The sequence below is a fragment of the Notamacropus eugenii genome, chromosome 5 (genome assembly GCF_028372415.1).
Source record: "Notamacropus eugenii isolate mMacEug1 chromosome 5, mMacEug1.pri_v2, whole genome shotgun sequence".
Lineage (NCBI taxonomy): Eukaryota > Metazoa > Chordata > Mammalia > Diprotodontia > Macropodidae > Notamacropus > Notamacropus eugenii.
In genome coordinates this window covers 338,132,650-338,155,010 of record NC_092876.1, presented here as the reverse complement: position 1 = coordinate 338,155,010, position 22,361 = coordinate 338,132,650, and the positions used below count along the sequence as shown (strand labels likewise).

Here is a 22,361-nt window from a genome sequence, read left to right as displayed (position 1 = left end):
AATGATAAACCAAAATATTCACACCATGAATATAGTAAATATCAGAGCAGTTACAGAAAGGGAGGTAACTGAAATTGTAGCTTCTCTGCAAAACCAGAAAGTGAAAAGAACAGTTAAGTGCCATAGCTATTGCCTCAAATACTTCACAGTGTCACATGAATTGCTATGGAAGTGCTGTATCAGTTTTCTTTCAGAAGCAAGTTCGATCCCACTTTTCTTAATAGAAGGTATCATGTCTCCTATCTATTACCAAAACATGGGAACACTATTACCCATTTAAATACAAGCCAATTTTATTTTATAAGCATTTACAGCTTGTCTCACTAAAAGATAATTGTTCAGACACTTACAAGAAAACAATATGATGATTGAGCATCAAAAACAGTGTATGCAAAAGTCCCAGAGGTGTTATCAGTTCAGTAATTATCAAACAAGCTACTTCAGTGAGTCATGGCATTTATTTTTGATAATTGCTAAGCCTTTGACTCAGTTCCAAACCAATAGCTTATTGATATAATGAAAATATATAAAATGGACCCAGGGGTAGAGAGAACACTAAAATATTTGATATACTCATGCAAAACTGCTCTCTATTTAAAACATGCCATCAACCCAATCACATCAAGAACTGATTAAAAACAAAAAACTCCATTGCATCTTTTTTTTTTAATTTTATTTTTCATTTTTAACACAGTTTATTAACAGATAAAACAATTCAAACTTTTGGTCAGGTGATACTTCTTTTTAAAGCATTTACAATATGGACCACAAAAGAATTTTTTTTTCTTTTAAACATTAACCAAATGAGACACAAATAATATTTATGTTGCTAACTTCACAAGCTCTTGACTTAATTGTCTCCACAGTATTACCAAGAATTAAAGGACCCTAACTTGTTGTTGTTGGTCTAAAATCCTATGCCTAATAGCTTAATTTTAGACTTAACCTCAGATGTTCCCCTACCAATAATCTATAATTTAACAGATCTGGTATTAAGCTTATAAACCTTTTGATTATAGGAAATTGCCACCAAGAGTAGGGACATTGCAGGGATACAATATCTCCCCCAACTTCATGTCAATTCCAGGCAGGATTAGATTGTCCATTTGCATTCAGTCAGGCTTAAAGTCTGCCAGGTGTCAGTGGGGAAATTGAGTCAGGAGAATTCTACGTCAGCCCAGGCTGAACAGCTGCTCTCCCACCCTTCCCATGAGATCACCTTTTTCAGTTCATACCAGCATCTCACTGGCTTACTGGCATCGTGGATCAGAGGCTCAGACCGCCTTTCTTGCTACCCATACCTGGAGTTAGACTTAGAAGAACAGTCACTTAATAGTCCCATAGCATCTAAAAATGGCAAGTTCCAATAACCAGGTTTCAAATATGACTATAATTTCACTTTGGCTAAGGAACATCTTTTGAGGCAAGTCTGAAGTGGCTTACGTGTCTTTCTATACATGTTCTAGTTCCTGCTTAAATGGCAATCATAAAATCAAATTTACCAGTAAAACCTTGACTTTTCCATCAATGCCAAATTTTACCGGAGATTACCTTCCTCTAGGAAATTTAGACTGAAATTCTTTTCTCCAAACTAAAGATGTCATGATTTATTCTCAGTAATTAATTCAGTCAATTGTTTTAACACTAATTGCTTTGACCTCACTTTGTAACATGTCCAATTTTTCTCCCCATTACTCCCCTCCCCCCACTTCCTAATATCTTCCATTCTGATTACTCCTTCCCTCAATGTACCCTCCCTTCTATCACACCCCTCCCTTCCCTTATCCCCATCTTCTCTCTTTTCTTGTAGAGCAAGATAAATTTCTATACCCCATTCCCTGTACTTCTTATTTCCTGATTATAGGCAATAAAAATTCTCAACATTCATTGCTAATACTTTGAATTCCAACTTCTCTCCTTCCCTCCCTTCCTCCCCAGCCCCACTGAGAAGGCATGCAATTCAATACAGACTAAATATGTGTTGTTTTGCAAAAGACTTCCATAATAATCATGTTGTGTAATACTAATTATATTGCCCTCTGTCCTACTCCAACCCCACTTATTTTTCCCCCACAATTGATCTTGTCCCTTCTTGAAAGGGTTTATTTCTAGTTACTCCCTTCTCCCATTTGTCCTCCCTTCTGAAATTCCCCTCACCCCACTTGTCGCCTCCTCTACTACTTTCCTGTGGTGTGATATAAATTTTCATATCAAATTTAGTGAGCATGTTATTCCCTCCTTCAGTCACATGTGGAGAGAGTAGCTTCATTTTTCCCCTCTCACCTTCTCCCTTTTCTCCTCCACTGAACAAGATTTTTCCTATCTCTTTTATGAGTTATAGCCTGCCCCGTTCCATTTCTCCCTTTCTCTTCCAGGTATTTTCCTCCTTCATCTCTTAATTTTTATTTTATTTTATTTTTTTGATGTGAATATCATCTCTTCTGATTCAACACACCCTGTACTCTCTATCTATCTATGTGTATGTGTGTTTGTGTGTATGTACAATCTCTCCATCTACCCAAATAGTGAAAAAAGATTCAAGAGTTATAAATATTTTCTTTCCATATAGTAATGTAAACAGTTCAGCTTTAGAGAGTCTTTTGTGATTTTTCTTTCCTGTTTACCCTTTCATACTTCTCTTAATTCTTGTCTTGGGAAGTCAAATTTTCTATACAGATCTGGTCTTTTCCTCAATATGAATGATTCAAAGTCCTCTATATCATTGAATGACCATTTATTCCCTTGAAGTATTATACTCAGATTTGCTGGGTAGGTGATTCTTGGTTTCAAAACTAGTTCCTTTGAGCTCTGAAATATCCCATTCGAAACCCTTCAATCCCTTAATGTAGAAGCTGTCAGATCCTATGTTATCCTAATTGTATTTCCACAATACTCAAATTGTTTCTTTCTAGCTGCTTGCAGTATTTTCTCCTTGATGTGGGAACTCTGGAATTTGGCCACAATATACCTAGGAGTTTCTCTGTTTGGGTCTCTTTCAAGAGGTAATTGGTGGATTCTTTCAATATTTATTTTGTCCTCTGGTTCTAGAATATCAGGGCAGTTTTCCTTGACAATTTTGTGGAAGATAATGTCTAGACTCTTTTTTTGATCATGGTTTTCAGGTAGTCCCATAATTTTTAACTTGTCTCTCCTGGATCTATTTTCCAGGTCAGTTGTTTTTCCAATGAGATGTTTCACATTGTCTTCTATTTTTTTCAAATTTTTGGTTTTGTTTACTAACTGCTTGGTTTAACTCATAGTCATTCATTTCCCTGAACTCAATTCTCTCTTTCAATGAATTATTTTGTTCAGTGAGCTTTTGAACCTTCTCCTCCATTTTGCTAATTCTGCTTTTTAAAACCTCCTTCTCCTCATTGGCTTTTTGGACCTCTTCTTCCAATTGAGTTAGCCTCTTTTTAAAGCTGTTATTTTCCTCAGCATTTTTTTAGTTCTCCTTTAGTAAACTACTAACTTGTTTTTTAAGGTCTTCTATTGCCTGAGTCCAGTTTAATTTCCCTTTGGAGGCCTTGACTTCCTCTGACAGTATGCCTTGTTCTTCCTCATCTGAAAGGATGGGGAGAGACACCCATTCCCCAAGAAAATAACCTTCTGTGGTCTTATTTTTTCCCCTTTTTTGGCCATTTTCCCAGCCAGTTACTTGACTTCTGAGTTTCCTCTCCACAACTACCTCACCTCCAGTTCCATCAAGCCAGCCCTCACCCCATTGCATCTTTCAGGGAAATAATTTAAGTCTATTGTGGTCCTGCCTGCCCTCAAATCCATTATTGTCTCTCCTAAATTTAACTAAGTATAACTCCCAAATTAAAAAGGAGGTTCAACTAAGATATCTTATTAATCACTTGATTAATGTGAATGACATCAAGCTATATGGCTCCACCAAAAAAAAAAAAACAACAACAACAACCAAAAAAACCCAAAATCAACAACACATTAAACAGTTCTCTCATCTCATGGTACCTTTCTGCAATGATACCAGAATGTCGTTTGAACTCAGCGAAAAATTATAGAGGACTAAGCAGGGAGAAACTGTTTATATTCTAATAGAGGGAGATGGTGTGTATGTCCCACCAAACTCTATCATCATCAGGGGTCACATTATCTTCTATTTTTTCATTCTTTTGGTTTTGTTTTGTAATTTCTTGGTTTCTCATAAAGTCATTAGCTTCCATCTGCTCCACTCTCATTTTTAAAGAATTATTTTCTTCAGTGAGCTTTTGAACCTCCTTTTCCATTTGGCTAATTCTGCTTTTTAAAACCTTCTTCTCTTCATTGACTTTTTGGACCTCTGTTTTGAGTTGAGTTAGCCTATTTTTAAAGGGGTTATTTTCTTCAGCATTTCTTTGGGTCTCCTTTAGCAAGCTGTTGATTCACGTTTCAAGCTCTTCCATGGCCTGAGATCACTGCATATTTATTTTGGAGGTACTGGATGCAGAAGCCTCGATTTCCTCTGACAGTATGCATTGTTCTTCCTCATCTGAAAGAATGGAAGGAGATACCTGTTCAACAAGAAAGTAACTTTCTATGGTCTTATTTTTCCCCCCTTTTTTTGGGTGTTCTCCCAGCCAGTTACTTGACTTCTGAATCCTTTGTCAAGAGGAGGGTCCTAGTGCTCTTTCTCACCCCAGGACCCTGTTCAAGGCTGAGAGTAAGATCAACTGCTCAATTTCCGCAGGGGCTTTAGGCAGAGTCCTTCAAAAATGGACGCTGCAGCTTCTGCCACCACTGCTCCCGCTAGTGGGGGACCCTGTTCCCCTCTCGCCCAGTGGGGAAAGCCCTCTCACTGACCTTTGAAGCTTTCTTTGGTGCTTGTGGGTTGAGGGATCTGAGACTCTTAACTGCTGTTGGGGATTCTGCTCCAGAGGCCTGTTTTGCTCCTGTTCCTCCAGGTGCTGCACAGGCAAGGTTGGACTCAAATCTGCTCTGCTTCCTGTGCAATAGACCTTTCTGATCGGCCTTCCAGCTTACCTTTGGCTGAAAATCTCTTTCATTCTGTCATTCTGTGGCTTCTGCTGCTCTAGAATTTGTTGAAAGTCATTTTTTACAAGTATTTTATGGGCTGTGGGGGAAGAGCTAGAGTGTGTGCATCTTTCTACTCTCCCATCTTGGCTCAGCCCAATTCACCTTTTTCTTAGAGATTTTGCATGTAGCTGTTTTGACTTTCTTGCTTTTTTCTGAGTTTGTGTTTTGAGCTTCTCTGTCACCATAATAACTTAAAGGGATTTTTTGGTTGTTGTTGTTTGCTCATTTTTTCCAGCCTATTTCTTGACTCTTGATTTTATGTTAAAATTGGGCTTTGCTTCTGGAATAGAGAGGGCACTGTCCCAAGTTTCAGATTTTTCATACTACTATTTTCAGATCTAATTCTAAATTTTCTGTTCTTCCAAGGAGGTATTATCTAAGAAGAACTGTGGTCACTGCTCTCCTGGCCTGTGCTGTGGTCTATGATTGATATAAGCACGCTTTTGCATGCTGGCATTGTGATCAGGGACTTTGCAGTGCTCCTCCTTGCCCCAAGACTATGAACTGGAACCACATGTAGGCAATGCAATAGCATTATGCACCTGTTGCCAATAAAGTGTCCTCTGTAATCTCCTTTCAACCAATTGTCCAACCCACTGTGGGCTGAGAGTTGCCACTGCTGATTCAGTGTCTACCCTTACCCCAGTGAGATAGACTTTCCTGACAACTTTCTAAGTTACCTTGGGCTGGAAAATCATTTCACCCTTCCTTTTGTTGGCTCTGCCTCTCTAGAATTCATTTTAAGGCATTATTTTAAAGTTGTTTGGAGGAGATTTCAGAGAGCTCAGGCTTTAATCCACCATTGTGACTCTGCCCATGTCCCCCTAGTTCTTCTAAACTTGTCTCAATTCACTATTTCCTGTAGCTCATGTATAATTTCAGCTACTCAGATCAATGAGCATGTCTTGAATGTTTGGATACCTAAGCGGGGAAAAGCCCTCCTATGGAGTAAGTATGGGGAGAAAAATATGAGGCATCCAATCATCCCTCATACCTGCTACATCCCCCCTGAAAAGCAGGAAGGTTCTCATTTTGGATTATATTTACGTTCATGAAAAAGAAAGAATAGGAAGTTGGCAGCTTCTACCTTCCTACCTCAGACTGTAACTTCTTCTCCCAATCATGATCACATGAGACTCAGTTCTCCCCAAATGAAGTCCCTGGTCTACATCAAGTAGGATGCATTATCAGGCTCTGATTGTGCTAATAATATCCTTATCCAATTTGTAATACATTCAAAGAGGTAAATGACCAAGGGTAGCTCCAGGTATGATTTTGAAATCGTCAGACTTTTTTCTTTGGGGACTCTTTAGTCTCTGTGCTTCCTAACCTTACAGGAGCAGCCTGGGTGGAACCTACAGAACATTTGTCTTTTAGACCATTTACTTCTTCAATATGATAGCTTTCTGTCCCTCTGGAAAAGAAGGAAGGAAGGAAGGAAGGAAGGAAGGAAGGAAGGAAGGAAGGAAGGAAGGAAGGAAGGAAGGGAAGGAAAGAAGGAAAAGAGGTCTTTGATGCATCTTTATTTTTGAATGCACCTAAAAGAATGGAAGGAAGAACCAAAAGAATCACAGTCAAGGATGATAGCTTTGAAAATTACACATTGAATTGACTATATGTTATATAATTTAAAAAGAAAAATAACATATATGTATATATACATAAACATGTGTATGTGTATGTATATCTACATATACATATACATGTATGTATATTGATCTGTCCATAATCTGCAGTTTGATAGATTTCTTTCTGTTCTCTTGTATATATGGAAATGTCACATTTTATTTGGTGTTTCAGTTCACATAAAGATAAATATACTGAAAAATGTGAGAGAGGATTAAGTGTACAAGGAAGTAAAAAATGGCAATTCTTAACTGGCTGGTGGTAGATGTGAAGACTACTCAGTGATGAACCTTGTTCCTTAACAACAGGGTAAGTTATGATAAGGTTACTGAATATGGATTGCGTGGCAGTCCACAGTTCAATTAGAACTAGAGAATATTAAAACAAGAAGGAATCACTGAGGTCATCCAGTCTGATACCACTCTGGGGTTTTCCCTCTCATTTTATAGAGGAAGAAAGTGATGACCAGTGTGCCCTCATGTTCCCACGTCTACACTTTAAAACTGATGTTTTCATTCATCCTCTCCTCCTTAAAGGATAAGGTGGCCTCTCCCTTGCCCCTTTTCCCTTTCCAGCCAAAAATAATCTTTCCACCTCTCCCCTTGGTGATAGGAACCTCTCTCACCATGGCCAAGACCTAGCCCCACCAATATTTCCTTCTCTACTGGTTCCTCCTCCTTCTGCCTATAACCTACAATAAAACTAAAACAAAACCAAAACAAACTCTGTTATGACTTCAATATCTTGAGGTCATCTTTTCCGTTCCTTTCACTGCTAAACTGTGAGAGAAGTAGCTTACATTTGTTACCTTACCTTCCTCTCCACCCCTCACTCCTCAGACTTGTGGTCTTGCTTTAGTCCTCTGAAAGTCACTGAAACAATGTTCTTTAATGCTACAAATGACCTCCTTGCCTAATATAATGGCTTCTTCTCCTCTCCAAAGCACTTTGCAGTGACCACCCTCCCATTCTTAGTGCCTTCTCCTCCAGAAAACCATCAATTTGGATTGAGAAGAAACTCTAGAGGTCATCTAGTCTAATTTTCTCATTTTATACATGAAGAACTGAGAGATGAAGAAGTGACTTGCCCAAGGTCACATAGACAGTCACAAAGGCAGGACTCCAGCTCAGGTTTTTCTGATCCTGAGGTCCCCTCCATCCCTTTCTGTCAACTATCCCATGCCTGAATTCTGTCATTCACGACAAATATTTACTAAGCACCAATTACGTATCAGGTCCTATGCTAGATACTGGTCACACAAAGACAAAAAAGAAACAGTCCTACCCTCAAGGAGTTTACCTCTTATTGGAGGAGACCAGTGATGTTAAACTCAAATAGAAACAGGGACCATGAATTCATACGTAAGGATTCCTGCAGGCCTCATATGGACTTAATTTTAAAATGTAATGATATCTTTGTTTTATTGGATTTTTATTTACTTTGTTAAACATTTCCCATTACACCTTATTCAAGTTCAGGTTTCATTCAGCAGTGTTGTGTACCATGTGATTCATCTTTGAGCCCTCTGGCATAGACCACATGTGTACATAGCAGCAAAATATTTATGGAGTACATAGAAGACAATTTTGAGGGAGGCCATAGCAATTAGTGGGATGAGGAGAAGCTTCATGTGGGTGACTAGATTCGAATCAAGCTTTGAAAGTACCTAGAGATTCCAAGATGGTGGAGGTAGGGAGGGGTGGTGCTATCCAGGCATGGAGAAGAGACTATACAAATTGGCATCGACTTGGGAGGCTGAATATCATGGGTGAGACTCAAGCAAAATTGCCCAGTTTAATTGGATCAAAGAGTATGTGAAAGGGAATAATGTATAATAAGTCCAGAAAAGTAGGTGGAAGCCACCTCCTGAATAGCTTCAAATTCCACTTAGAGGAGTTTAGGCTTGGTTCAAGGTGTCATAGAGAACCAATGGAGTTTATTGAACAAGAGAAGGACATAGGCAAATCTGTGCCTTAGGAATATAACTATTAGCCATATGGATCAGATGTAGGGGCTGCCCTATGCCCAGAGAATATGCCTCAAAAACTCTAAGCCAGCAATAATTCAGCCAACACAGAGGTGGGCACCCTGAGTCTGCACCCATTGAGGACTGAACCGTGGGCTAATGAAGGTCACTGTGTCATTGTGAGTCATGGGCTCACAGAGTCCTGTGTCCAGTGCCATTTGCAACAGCTTGGCACAGTGGAAAAGATCCTGCATTTGGACTGTGGGGATCCAGGCTGCAATCCTGACTATCACTGATTAGCTGTGTTATCTTGTACAAAGAACTCCACTTCTCTGGGGATCAATTCTCTAATGTGTAAAATGAGGCGGTACCAGCTGATTTCCAAGGTTCCCTTTCTCTCTAAAGTTATTATGCTATGATGGCAGCAAATCTAATAGTAACCACTAGTTACCACCAGGATATGAGCAGTACCCTCAGAATTTTCTGAATTCAATAAATTCTGCCCTTTGATCTTGTCTCATTGTTAACTTCTCATATCTCAAGTGAAACTTGATAGAAACTGAGCTTGTTGTGTGATTCTCGTTCTATCACTCCTAGGACCTTTGCCCTAGTTCAGGTCATCATTAAACTCTCACCTGACTTGTTTCAGCTGCTTCCTGTTTGTCTCCCTGTCTTAAGCCTCATTCTATTCCAGCCAAAACAAGGGTCTGACCATATTATTCCTCTGCTCTATAAACTACATAATTTCCCTATTACCCCTAGTTCATAGGGTGGGGGGAGGGTGGGGGATGACCTGTGGCCTCAAAGCTAGAGATTCCCCACCCTTACCTAGAGTAAAAGACAAATTCTTCTGTTTGGCATTTAAAGGCCTTCACAAGCTGACTCTAAGCTCTATTTCCAGGCTTATTGTATATCTCGCTCCCCTTTGTGCATTCTCTGTCCAGCCAGGCTGGCCTTCTTTGCTGTTTGTTACACATGATCTTCCAGCACCCACTTTTATACCTTTGCTTAGGGTAGCTATCCTCCTTGCCTGCAATGCACTGTCACCACTTCAAACACTTAGAATTTCTGATTCCCTTCAAAACCCATGAGAATGAGAACTACCTCCTGCTTGTGGCCTTTCCTGATGCCCCCAGATGCTGCTGTTTCTCCCCAGAAATTAGGTTGTATTTATTCTACAACTACTTCACTGTGTACATGTTGTCTTTGACTCTAAGATCCAAAAAGGTTGGGACTGTTTTATGTTTGCCCAGAGTCTGGCGCATTCTAGGCATTTAATATGTTTGTTGATGGATTGAGTTTGAGTCCCATTCAGGGTGCTTAATGAGCTTTGGGACTGAACTCTGTGGCCCTTGGCCTTTCTGAACCTCATTTTCCATCTCTGTTAAAATTGGCTAAGTGGTTCAGTGGGAGAGCACTAAACCTGGAGTTGGACATCGAAGTTCAAATCTGAGCTCAGAGAAGGATTTGCTGTGTGACCCTAGGTAAGTCCCTTCACTTCCCTCACATTCAGTTTCCTCATTTATAAAATGGGGATAATAATAGTACTGATGCAGGTTGAGAGGGTCAGGAACCCCTCAAGGACTAAAATACAGGAGAGGGTTGTCTGGAATGAATTCATGGACTCAAGCATTCTTTAAGTCAAGATGGCAAACGTTTATTGTGATGCTAATATAGTGGGCAAAGCTCCTTAAGGAACTTGCAACTTAGCGGGAGTGATGCTAAAAATTATATAGGAAAAGTAGTGAAATATCTGACAGATTATGCTAATTAGTTGTAATTGTAATAACTTACAACCTTGGTCACTGGTATCATTCACAACTGGAAATCAGGGGAAGGAGTTTCTCAGGGGCATATTTTTGGTCTGTTCCAAAAATACGTCTATAGTTTGACCTCTGGATTGAATATGATGACTTTGGGAATCAATACATGATAATTCTGTGGTTACAAGATAGTCCAGTTTTTACAAGAGAATTTCCTCAGAGGTCAGCTTGTTCTTGTGATGGGGCCCACTCATGAGTAATTGTGGGAAAAGGTAGTTTGTCTTATTGGGGTCCACTCACGAGTAATTGCTAGGCACAATGTCCTTGGAATGGGGAGAACACTGTCAGGGATAGCGTTTTGAAGCTAAGGAGAAATGTGATTTTAAAACTGGGGTCTAAGCACAAGCACCTAAGTGCCCCCTCAGTACCTGCTTCCCAAAGTTATTTGAGGATGAAATTAGATAACTTTGTAAAGCCCAATATAAATGCTATGATGATGATAATTGCTATTTTCAGGGTGCTTCATAGGTTGAAAAGCATCTGATTATTAGTATATAATGATACTGAATTATCTTGTGAACCAGGGGCTCATGAGGACTCAGGTTGATCTCTGGTGACCCATGACTCCATATTGACAAGTCTTGTACCTCCTCTGCCGACCTTCCCTTCCTCCTTCCCTCACCACAAAGATCATCCAGATGCTCTTCCTGGCAGGTCCTGACCCTGTCCTCATCCCTGGAAGAGACCAGGTGGAAATGAACACTATAACAGTCCCAGAGCTATGTAGATCCATAGATCACGATCATGTGCTACCAAAGAGCTATGCATGAATGTCAAGACCATAGAACCTGTTCTGCCATTTGAATTATGTGCCACTTTGGGTAAATCACTTCATGCCTCTTGGCCTCAGTTTCCTTGCCCATGAAAGAAGTCTGACCTGAATGTCTTCTAAGGTCCCTTACAGCTCTGAAGTGATGATGCCATAATCCAATTTACCACACAGCTGTGCACCAGGCTGTGTGCTCTCTAGAAATCAGGCTAAGCCATGAACTTAATTCCCTTCCCCTTGACAGAGACTGAGGAGTACAAATGGAGAAATAGGGAGGAAGGAGGGGAGAGAATAAGCTTGTTTACTTATGATCATACCTTCTGAACTCAATATTCCTTTGTCAATGCTCATATGATTATAAGTGATTAAGTGGTATTGGGGAACATGGAAGCCTTCCCCACATTTGAGGAACCACTGATGGCAGAGGCTGGAGTCATTTGCAGAGAGTCTAGACACCCCCTTCCCAATCTCCTTAAAGGTCCCAGAGAACTCTAGGGGAGGAATGGTTTGTAAAATGAGTGGGAGGGTTCAATGGTGTCTGTGGTTTCCTCTAGCTCTAAATTTGTATTCATATCTATATTGTTCCTAGTTATGCATAGACTAGATGCTACATGGACACATGCAGAGACACAGAGAAAAGGCTATACCTCTGTGGAAGATCTTTGGAAAGACATGGACTAACTACAAATAGACTACATTAAAATTAACTCCAAAGACATGTGAAGGAAGATGCTATCTGCATCCAGAGAAAGAACTGATAAATAGAAGGATGTATAGAATGATTTTACATATACATATATATATACATATGTATGTATATACACACACACGCACATGTCTGTGTCTAATGGTAGCCATCTGTGGGGAGGGAAGAAAAAAGAAAAAAATGTACGATAACTTTATTATATATTTAAAAGGAATATCAAGTTGTACATCATAGATTTGCAGTTTCATGTGCATCATCTTTTTCTTGTTATACTATGTTTTGTAAATGCTTGTTTTATTCCATAAATTAATAATTAAGTAAATAAGAATTCATAAAAAAGAGAGACATGGACAGAAATCAGATGTGTTAAAAAGGGAGGGAGAGATTGTGATCAGCAGAGGTAGCTTGGAGCAATAGGAGAAGCAGTGGATTTCAAGTCAAAAGACCTTAGTTTGACTCCTGGTTCTAGCCTTTTACTCCCACTATGATGTGACCTTGGACAAGTTACATGATTTCTTCAGGACTCAGTTTCCTTCTCTGTAAAATAAGAGGCTTGCAGTAGATGACCTTGACAATTCCTTATGGCTCTACATGCTCTATGTCAATGGAGGGAGTATCCCCATACACATGAAATGACAGTTACTCCACAAGAGGTGACATATCTATCTAACACACAAGCATTAACACAGAAGGTGATAATAATTTTTTATTATATCATATTACTGACTAGAACGCCAGACATAGTGGACAGAAGTATAAAAATAACCAATTCTTACAAATCACACTTTTCTGCTACAGTACTGAATTATTAGTGGAGGTTGCAATTATAATACAACATTAAATAACAAATATCCAAAGGGGAGGATTTTAAGATGACAAACCAGGTGCTCAAAGTTCATTGGTCTGCAAAGAGGAGGCAGGATCATGGGGATCTACTCTCCAAAGCACATCTTCTAATAGCTTGTTTAATTTAACTGGAAAGCTAATGAAACAAAAAAATCCATGTCAACCCAGAGACTATCACTCATTTTCCTATTAAATGTACAATCATGGAAGGTCAGATTTGGAGAGGTGGAGATGCAAGGCAGGATAAAGACATGAATGACAGGTGTACATGAAGGTTCATGGGGGCTCCCATGTCAAAGCTGTTTTTGAAATTAGAATCCTACAACCATCCCACCATCCATGCCAATGTTTGATTCATGTCTATACTCTGGAGTGATGAACTGTGACCCCACTGAAAGAAAAGTTTGTTTTAATTAAACAAATTAATCAGTATCTATGACTTTTATGGGTTATTATATCCTATTTCTTTGAGAGGTCAGAGAGGAAAAATAAATGCACACAGCTGCATATCGTATAAGGACACACAAAATCCAGAGTATGGAATATGTATGTTTCTCTATTTCTTTTCTCTCTCCCTTCTTTTCTTTCTCCATATATGTGTGTATTTCACATATATACACATACACTATATACACACATCTCATCACTGTCTCCTCCTGGAGAAATGGTATATTAAGATGGGAGAAGAAAAGAAAAGTCCTTTTTCCTCCTGAAAACTGTTGTAGTATGGGAAGGGAGGTGTCTTTCATAGGGTAAATAAAAGGAGTATTTGGCATTGAAATTCACCTTCATAACAGCTCAAATCTCAAAATCAGCACGCATACATATACATATATACACCCATCACACAAGGAAGGATTTTACTGTGAACAGTTGGTGTAGAAAGCTAAACAACAGACCAATTCTGAATCATGTGGTCCTTGGATGTCCTGCATGTCTGAAAAGGGGTAGGACTTATTGAGAAGGAAGCTCAGAGGATGCACCCACAATCTTCCTGGAAATCTGAAGAGTGCTCATCTGTCCCTCAGTAGCATATCAGCTCAATGAAGAGGAAGTATTGCTTAAATGATTGGAGTCTGGCTTCCATTTTGCAGTCCAATGAGCTGCACTCAATGAGCAAGCATTTCAATGAGCTGTCCTCACCAAAATTTTAGATGTCATTTTAATAATTTAATTTTAACTAATTTTAATAGGGAGCCAGTGATGGTCCTGTTGCTGAGTGGCTGTGCTGGATGAAGGAAAGCCAAGAGTACGTGAATTGTATAAGGCTGACTTCTCCTTCTTTAGCTGAGCCAAGGACCCACAGGCCATGTGTATACCTCACCAATGAGCACAGTCACACAAGGGGAATGCCAAAGTTGCATAACATAGGTTATGACTATAAAAACTAAGGCCGATTTTATTCTTAACATGGCCAAATGAGTTGTGTCTCCTTCAAAGTTTTAGTCACCTTGAGAGTTTACGTTTATTCTAATCCTCTTACCATTGTTCAAACTCATATTGAACACATTTGGGGATGATTTTCAGAGTCAGCTCATGAGTCACCCCAGAAAACCAGTTTTATTATTTCATAGTCACAGTATACTTTTTCACTGATGTTGGTACTACCCAGCTTGATCACCGATTTTATTCACCAGACTACAATTCCAAGCATTTGGTTGTTTCCAAAACTTAAACCCACCCTTGAAGGATGAATATTTGCCACCACTGGGACCAAAGGAATGTACTGTAAGGCAGAGAATATGGAACTCAAAGCTTTAATAATGAATGTTAAAAATTGTTTTTGCATGCATCTGGGAAATAAGATGTACAGGCAATGGGGTATAGAAATCTATTTTGCCCAACAGGATAATAGAGGGGATGAGGATGGAGGAAGGCAGGGGTAATAGAAAGGAGGACAGACTGGAGGAAGGGGTGGATGAGGTGCATGCTGTCCTGGGATGGGGGGTGGGGAGAGATGAGGAGAAAATTTTGAATTCAAAATTCTTGTGGCAGTGAATGTTGAAAACTGAAAAATAAATAAATTATATATTTGAAGAAAAAAATGGAAATGTGCTGTAAGCTCTCAAGGCAAATTGCAGAAAGGAGTTCCTAGCAATAACACTGGAATAAGTATATACCTTCCCATGGTGACTAATTTGAGTGGGACTCTACTCATTTGGTTTTAGAAGCTTATGTTTATTAAAAAACAAAACAGCATAACACTGATAAATAAAACCATGTGCCAATATGTTCACTAGGTAGGCATGACTTAGGTTCCTGTTTTCATAATGACCTCAGGTGGCTAAAACACAAGAAGAAAAAACCCTCACATTTTAAAATATCTTATGTAGCATGATTATTTCTTAACTTTTTTGTTTCTAAAAACAGTAATTTGGTTATGGCTGGATAGAATGCCAATAACACATTATAGTTATTAAACATATTTCAAGATCGCTCCTATTAATTTCTTGGTAACACCTTCCTTTTACTTGAACACTGTAACTGCCCTCTCTAAAAATGAAACAAAGAACGTAGGCATTCTGCCAAGGAACGTATCCAGTTGCCTTAGTCTCATCTCTTCTGAATAAACAATGAATGGAGACCATGAAAATCAGATGGCATGAAGGATGCCACTCCCAGGCAAGCTCAGGGGCCACAGAAAGAAAGGAGAACTCTGCCAGACAAAATGCTTTGCTGACCTGTTGGTCAGTTTCACCCTAAAGTCTCATGATTCCATTTAATCCAGGTCTTGATTTATAGATGCATCACAGGCACAGATTAGGCTCCCTTTTTCCCCACTCATGTGACTGTTAATAACTTCTTTCTTGCCGTCCCTTCACCCCTCTCCCAACATGAGTCACAGACTCAGGACAAGAGCAGTGACACTGAGGGTAGTCAAGGTAGTGGAGGGAGAGTAATTGCATGCATTCTACAAGCTAGCGACTGACTGGGTTTTACAATGTAGCCTCATCCTTGTTTGGAAAACCACATTGCAAGAATGTAAACTATTATTATCCAACCTTGCAAGATCCAGGTCAGTAAAAACCAGGAGCACCAGACTGCTCCCATTTTCCACCCCTACGGTTTTGCACACATTAGGCATATAGAGTTTAGCAGATGTTCTTTCCTCCCTTCTCACTTGATACCTGGGTACCTTTGCGTAAGTCACTTAATCTTTTCTGTACCTCAGTTCCCATCTCTGTAAAATGAGCAAGGTGGATTAACTGGCCTCCTCTAAGGTCCCTTTTGGTTCTAAAGCTATGCTCCTATGCTCAAACTGGGGAACTGAGCTCCGCTGTTCACAACCACACTTCTCTCCATACAATTCATACTTGGAGTAAATTTCCTTAGACCCACTTGCCTCCTTAGATCACTTGGAGAGGGGTGGATATACTATGCTAAGCACACTTTCTGAAACCCCTCATTTTCACATGAAACATCTTCTTCTATAAAGCCCTGCTAGTGAAGAAAAAAATCCTTGAAGTCACATAGTTCTCTCTTCTACACTTAAGCTCAAACACATTCCCAGACCCTTCTCAAGAACGATTCTGAGATGAGACAAGGTCACCATTTGGTATAATATCTAGCTCATTGCCCTGCCCCAGGAGGTGATGGTTTCCTCCATTTGTCAGAGGCCATTAAGATCCTCAGATTGCTCAGAAGCAGCAGACTGTTCTTATACCTGTGTATGCCCTAGCAGAGTCCCCCCTCACTTCTGTGCCCCCTAACTGGCTTCTCTTGCTCATTTCCATCATAGAGATAAGAGGCCTTGAACTGGAATAGAGCAACAGAAACAGTGGGTAGGAATAAATCTAAGCTGATCAGCAGGATGGGAGATGGAGAGGCAGAAAGCAGTACTTGACTCTGACAAAATCATGGAAGATCTCACCCATGGTTCAGAAGGAGGTTTCTAATGCCTTTTTTCAAAAAGTCATAGCATCCATCAGTGATACCTAAATCCTGCTTGCATCTTGTGAGGTGAGAGCCACTTCGTTTTAACTACTAAGGTGCATTGCACCCAGCTAGCATTCTCTGCAACAGCAGAGCTGTGATTATGAGAGAGAGAGAGGACCTCTGGGGACCAATGGAAAAACACACGCAATCATTCAGACTCCTATTAGGATAATGTCATGCTCTAAGGAAAGCTTTTTAAGTGGCTTGTCCTATCATATTGCATTTTGAAGAGCTGCAGTGATCCAGAAGTAACCATTCCTCCATTAAGTAGAAATAACTGCTCCCAAAGTGTTTGAGCCATTTCCAGAAAACTGTGCTGCCAGTAAGACTTAATCTTCTGCGCTCGCAACAGTTTTGCAGTCTGTTCTTTCTTCACTTTATCTGGATGCTAGGATGTTATTTGGGAAGTAGCCTCAACATAGTTTCACATGTATTAGTTCCAGACACTGAGTGCTACTCAGGTGACTGATGCAAGCCCTAAATCGTGGGCATAATAAATAGATATAGAGGAAATTCTTTTCCAAAAGGCAGACACTGAAGTCTTTACTTGTTTAGAAATACTTAGCTGTCTGATAACATTCCTGAAATATTACTGAATTTCAGGGGAACTACATAGTAGTACAAAAAAGGGCACACTGATGGACAAGAGAAAACAATTTATGTGTTACTTCTTCAATGAAGAAACTGCTTTCAGTGATCAACTCTAACACTGAGCCCCATGGACAAGGTTACTGATGCAGTCGGTACAGACATGTAAGGAGAACTTACATATGACACCATCAAGCCTACCTATTCTTTTATGAAGAGTTGGTATGGCTTCCAATGGCATGGCCATTTCAGTGAAATCTAGCTGCTTATTTAGGAAATTTCTACAGTAAATGTCAATATCCAATTACAGAAGACAGTTGTTTCCAGCTTCTTTCCCCAAAGCAATGAAATACCCAGTTCAAACCCAAATGTCACACACTCACACATACACACACACACACATTCCACCCACACCTTTAAAAATTCCTTATAACCCATAAGCAAAAGCTTGTCTCAGGAGAAGTGATCTCTGTTGTGAACATGAGCCCAGGTCAAAGTCAGTGGGCACAAAATAGATGGTTTTGTAGCACTCCATTTTCACAGATCTGGAGCAGGTTACCATAGGTTTCTAGGTCAATGTGCTCCTCTTCTTGGGAGCCAAGTTACTGTCAGCTCCAAATTAAACCCATTGGCTCCAACTATAAATGAAGGACAGATAAATTGATACTTTGACTTCAAAAATAGTTCCATATGCCATTATGACTGAAACTATCTCTACAAGATATTGCCTTAATCCCAACTGTTTGGAAGGAATTCTTAAGCTCAATAAGGAGGGAATCATTTTTTGGAAAGGGGCGTTGCTGTGATAAAAAACATACTGGGGGAAGAACTTTTATGTTTCATCTAACAGCTTGTGGCACTTTACAACCTCATTTCCTGCCACCTTCTGTGATACATTAAATCCTGGGCTCATTTTCTATTTGGCTTGAAGTTATAGAATAAGATCTAGAAGCATATACACCAAAGAAGACTATACACCAAAATTTCTCTAGTGCCTCAAGGGCATTCACTGAGTATGATTAGAACACACTCATTGTTCAGCACATAGGCACTGAGGAAGACTGTAATCATAGAGAAAAGTTCAGAATAGTAAATATTTTGCTGCAAAGTGGGACCATCCAATGACAATATCCAATGGAGCTGTCTAAAGTTGCCAGGATTCAGTTCTGGAACAGTCTCAAGTTGAGCTTGATTAAGTATATTTAAAAAACAAACAAACAAATACAAATTACCAAAGCCTAAATTGAGAAACTTTGGGTTTCTGCAATGGCACCAAACATTTACACTCATCCCTAGTGGTAGCATCCATGACATGTCACTCAAAAGCAAATCTGTCCTTACTGACCCATTATCATGTTTCACAGTAACACATACAAACACTGAATAGTAAAGAATGAGCAGCCTATAACTGACTAATTCCTTTCAGTATTTGCCATCTTCAAATCCTCTGTCCCATCCCTTGTCTGCCATGTAACCTTCAGCTTTGGATGGTCTATGAAGCAGCAAGTATTCAGGGCAGTCTTCTGGTTCCATTCCTTGAGGAGATAGAATTCATGTGTAAATAACATAGAATGACAGTGGCTACGCACTGTCCAGTGGTGTTAAAAGTAGTCTCTTCTCCTGCTCTCATCACTGATGAAAGAAGGGTTATACTGTCCAGGAAAGATGCAAGAATGCCGAGATCCTGGCAAGCCAGTGTAGGTAGGGTAGAGGCCATTTCGTTCAAGTTCTGGGTTCCTGACATTTGTGGGCTAGTTCACAAAAAGAGATTGAAAAGAAAAAAAAAAGAGAGAGCAATCAATTTCTTATTCTTGAATTTAAATTCAATAATCAAATTATTCCAAACACTTAATTTTGCACTTTTATGAAATTCAGTTGGGAGACACAGTAGCAACGTGCAGGGCAGGAGGCTAGAAGTGGGGATTCTTCCTAGAGCTGCCACTACTACCTCCCCAAAGCCAACATCTCTGACAAGAGGTCTACTCTCTCCATGTCTCAGTTCTTCCATTTTAAAAATGGAGTTATGCTTTACATTGACATAGCACATTACAAATAAAAAAAGTGCTTTCATATATACATATATATGTATGTATTATCTCAAATGACCCTCACGAGAATCCTGTGATTTAGTTAGTGCAGATAGCATTCTAGCCAGTTTAGTGATGAGGAAACTGAGGCTCACAGGGTTTAAGAGACTTGCCCAAGGTCCCAAGGCTAGTTAGTGGTAGAGGTGGGACTCAAATCCAGGTCTTCTGACTCCAAATCCAGAGCTTTCCCACTATACCGCACTGTTCTCCTGGTACACCATGCAGCTCTCCTGATAATATTGAGGTGACAATAATATTAGCATCCTTAAACACAACCAATGTTGGCAAAGTACCTTTAGGAAAAGCATTGGTGTAGGCAGAAGATGTGACAATGGCACCACATTTAGGTAGGGGCTGGACCTGTAATTTCGTTGGTATAAAGAACTCCCAGGTGAGGAAACTCTTTCAACTAACATAGAAGACAGCCCTTTCTCCACAACTTGAAGTCTTAAAGAGTTGCCTGGGACACCAAGAGGTAAGGTGACATGCCCATGGTCACACAGACAGAATATGTTGGAGGTGAGATTTGAATTCACATTTTCCTGGCTAGCTCTCTATCCACTCTGTCATGCTGCCTTTCCTCACATAGGAAAACCTTAAATTCATAGAACTCTGTTCTACTGGGGAGTACAATGTATACAATGCATGTTACCCAGTTTTTGGCATTTGGGATATAGATATTTTTTCCATTCTCTAGAAGGGGAAACTGAGATATAAATAAATGAAGTGTTCACAACTACTAAGTGGTAGCGATAGGATCAAAAGCCAAGAGAGAGATTAGGTTTTCTTTTTTAATGGACTAGTGATTTTCAGGCTTGTTTTTACCACCCTATTTGGATGAGGTCAAAGACTGTACATTCTTATCACCTCTGCTCCCTCTCCCTTTTTTTTTTTTTTTTTTTTTTTTGCTTTTTGCCACTGCAAATGATCTCCCCAGAATGAGTCAGGAAGCTGGTTCTCTATTTGAGGAGACAACAATAAGGAACATGCAATGTTCGTGCCAGATGTCAAAAAAGCATAGACATCATCCAAGATTAATGTATTACCATAAGCAATTGCATCACCCATAAAACTGCCCCACACATTGATGGCCCATGCCATGCTAGGAGAACTGGCACTATTCAAATGTGAGACATCTTGTCTTTCAAAGCACTTCATGTATGTGGGGACTGGATGTCACTACCATATTGTATATAGCTAGGTATTTGCATGCTCTCTCCCTCATTAGTCTGTGAGCTCTTTGAGGGAAGAGACTTTTACCCTTCTTTGTATCCCCAGCACTGTGCTCAACAAGTGTTACTGACTGACGGAAATCGACTGTGCTCTATTCAGATCTCAAGTTTCTATCACTGCGAAGATTACTGCAGAGGACTGAAAACTTGGGTTCATTTACATTTCTGACTGTTAATACTTTATCGGTTTGTAGTAACTCTAAATCTAATTCCATGGTAACTTGTAGATGAATTAGTTCTAAGTTTGACTGTGATGATCAAGCTGTCTGAAGATTACTGAGGTTAAGTCACAGCTAAAGATTTCAATGGGAGAGAGAGACATAGAGACAGAGACAGAGAGAGACTGAGACAGAGAGACAGAGAGAGAGACAGAGAGAGAAGACAGAGGAAAGAGAGAGAGAGAGAGAGAGAGACAGAGAGAGAGAGAGAGAGAGAGAGAGAGAGAGGTGCACGCAGACACACAAGTAATACCAAAGGAAGGCTGTTTTCTTCAATGAGATAATTTTTGTAAAGATAGTGCTTTGCAAAAAAAGTGCTATAAAATGCTAGATATTATTATTAAGGGAAGGGGGAGGAGGAGAAGTTTAGTTGAAAGAAAATTTTTTTATGAAGTGGGTTCTTTGATTGTAAAATCATTTGTTTTTGAGAGAAGAGTTAAACCCATTGATGAATTCGGGAAATATCATACATAAATAAACTGATCAGGTAATTTGAAACCTAACAATTTACACAATGAGCACAATGATGTACAAGAAAATTACACTAAAAGATATCAGAACTCTGGTCAATGCTACGGCCAATGGTGATGTCACAGGACTGATGCCATCCTTTCAATCAAGGAGGGACAGAGTATGGGTAAGGAATGAGTCATACCCTGTTAGATCTGGATAATGTTTTCGGTTATTTTCCCTAACTGTACTTCTTTGTTAAAAAGTGACGGCTTTATGTCTTAAATACACTCCCTCCTACCCATCACCTCTTAGGATTTCTAGTTTGCTTCAAGAGAAAGGTCAAGAGTCACTTTCAATATGAAGACTTTCCAGATGCCTCTGAGGAGTAACCTCCCCTCCAGAATCAGGTTATGTCTGTCAATCTGTCTATCTATCTACCTATTTTCTGTCTATCACTTTCTCATCATATCTATCTAATCCATCCATCCATCTATCTATCTAATACATATATATACTTCTATTATCAATAGACATCTACAGATATTTCTATGTACATATACATAGATAAAATATAAAAAATCAACACAAATACATATCAATCTATCTTGAGAAGACATATCTCTACATATCTTCTTGTGGGAAAGTGATAGCAATGTTTTTTTAAGTGTCAATAAAACATTTATTTGAAAAATGTTAAAGAAATTTGGAATCTAGAAATAATTCTACCACTGTATCCTACTTCTCCCTATTTTTTCCCACAAACTCCCTCCTCCACCCTCAGGTAAGTTCTAACTTTTAAAAATAATTCATCCAAACAAACAGTTCTCTAGCTCCAGGAAATTGGTCCCTCCCATCCAAAGTCTGAATCCTCATCATTATTTCCATAGCAACTACAGAAGAATGACCTTTGGATAAGAATGGTACTATTAAGAGCCTAGACGGGGCAAGGTTTCATTACTATTATCTTGTACCTCCAGTTAATAGTCCTATGCCATGCATAGAATTTAATTTTCAGCTCTGGTGCTCTCTGACTGTGTATTTATTTCCTATTTCATACAGTACAATGCAAAA

The 22,361-nt window shown here is 39.4% G+C and overlaps 1 protein-coding gene across 4 annotated transcripts in view; it reads right to left on the bottom strand.

Annotated features, from left to right (window-relative positions):
• HEG1 (heart development protein with EGF like domains 1) overlaps positions 1-22,361 on the bottom strand; it is a 202,783-nt gene that overhangs the window by 71,376 nt on the left and 109,046 nt on the right. The window contains exons 18-19 of one of the 4 annotated variants that reach the window (XR_011967954.1): positions 19,483-19,617; positions 18,962-19,051 (exon numbers count right to left, since the gene is read on the bottom strand). The exons of 1 other annotated variant lie outside the window; for it this stretch is intronic. Coding sequence is in view for 2 of the 3 variants with exons in the window: in XM_072613749.1 (XP_072469850.1) it covers positions 18,902-19,051 (150 nt within the window). In the remaining variant the exon portion in view is untranslated. Of the gene's footprint in view, positions 1-1,790; positions 4,496-12,623; positions 19,052-19,482; positions 19,618-22,361 lie in introns of those variants that run through there. 2 more of the 4 variants (XM_072613750.1, XM_072613749.1) reach the window with 2 other exon arrangements.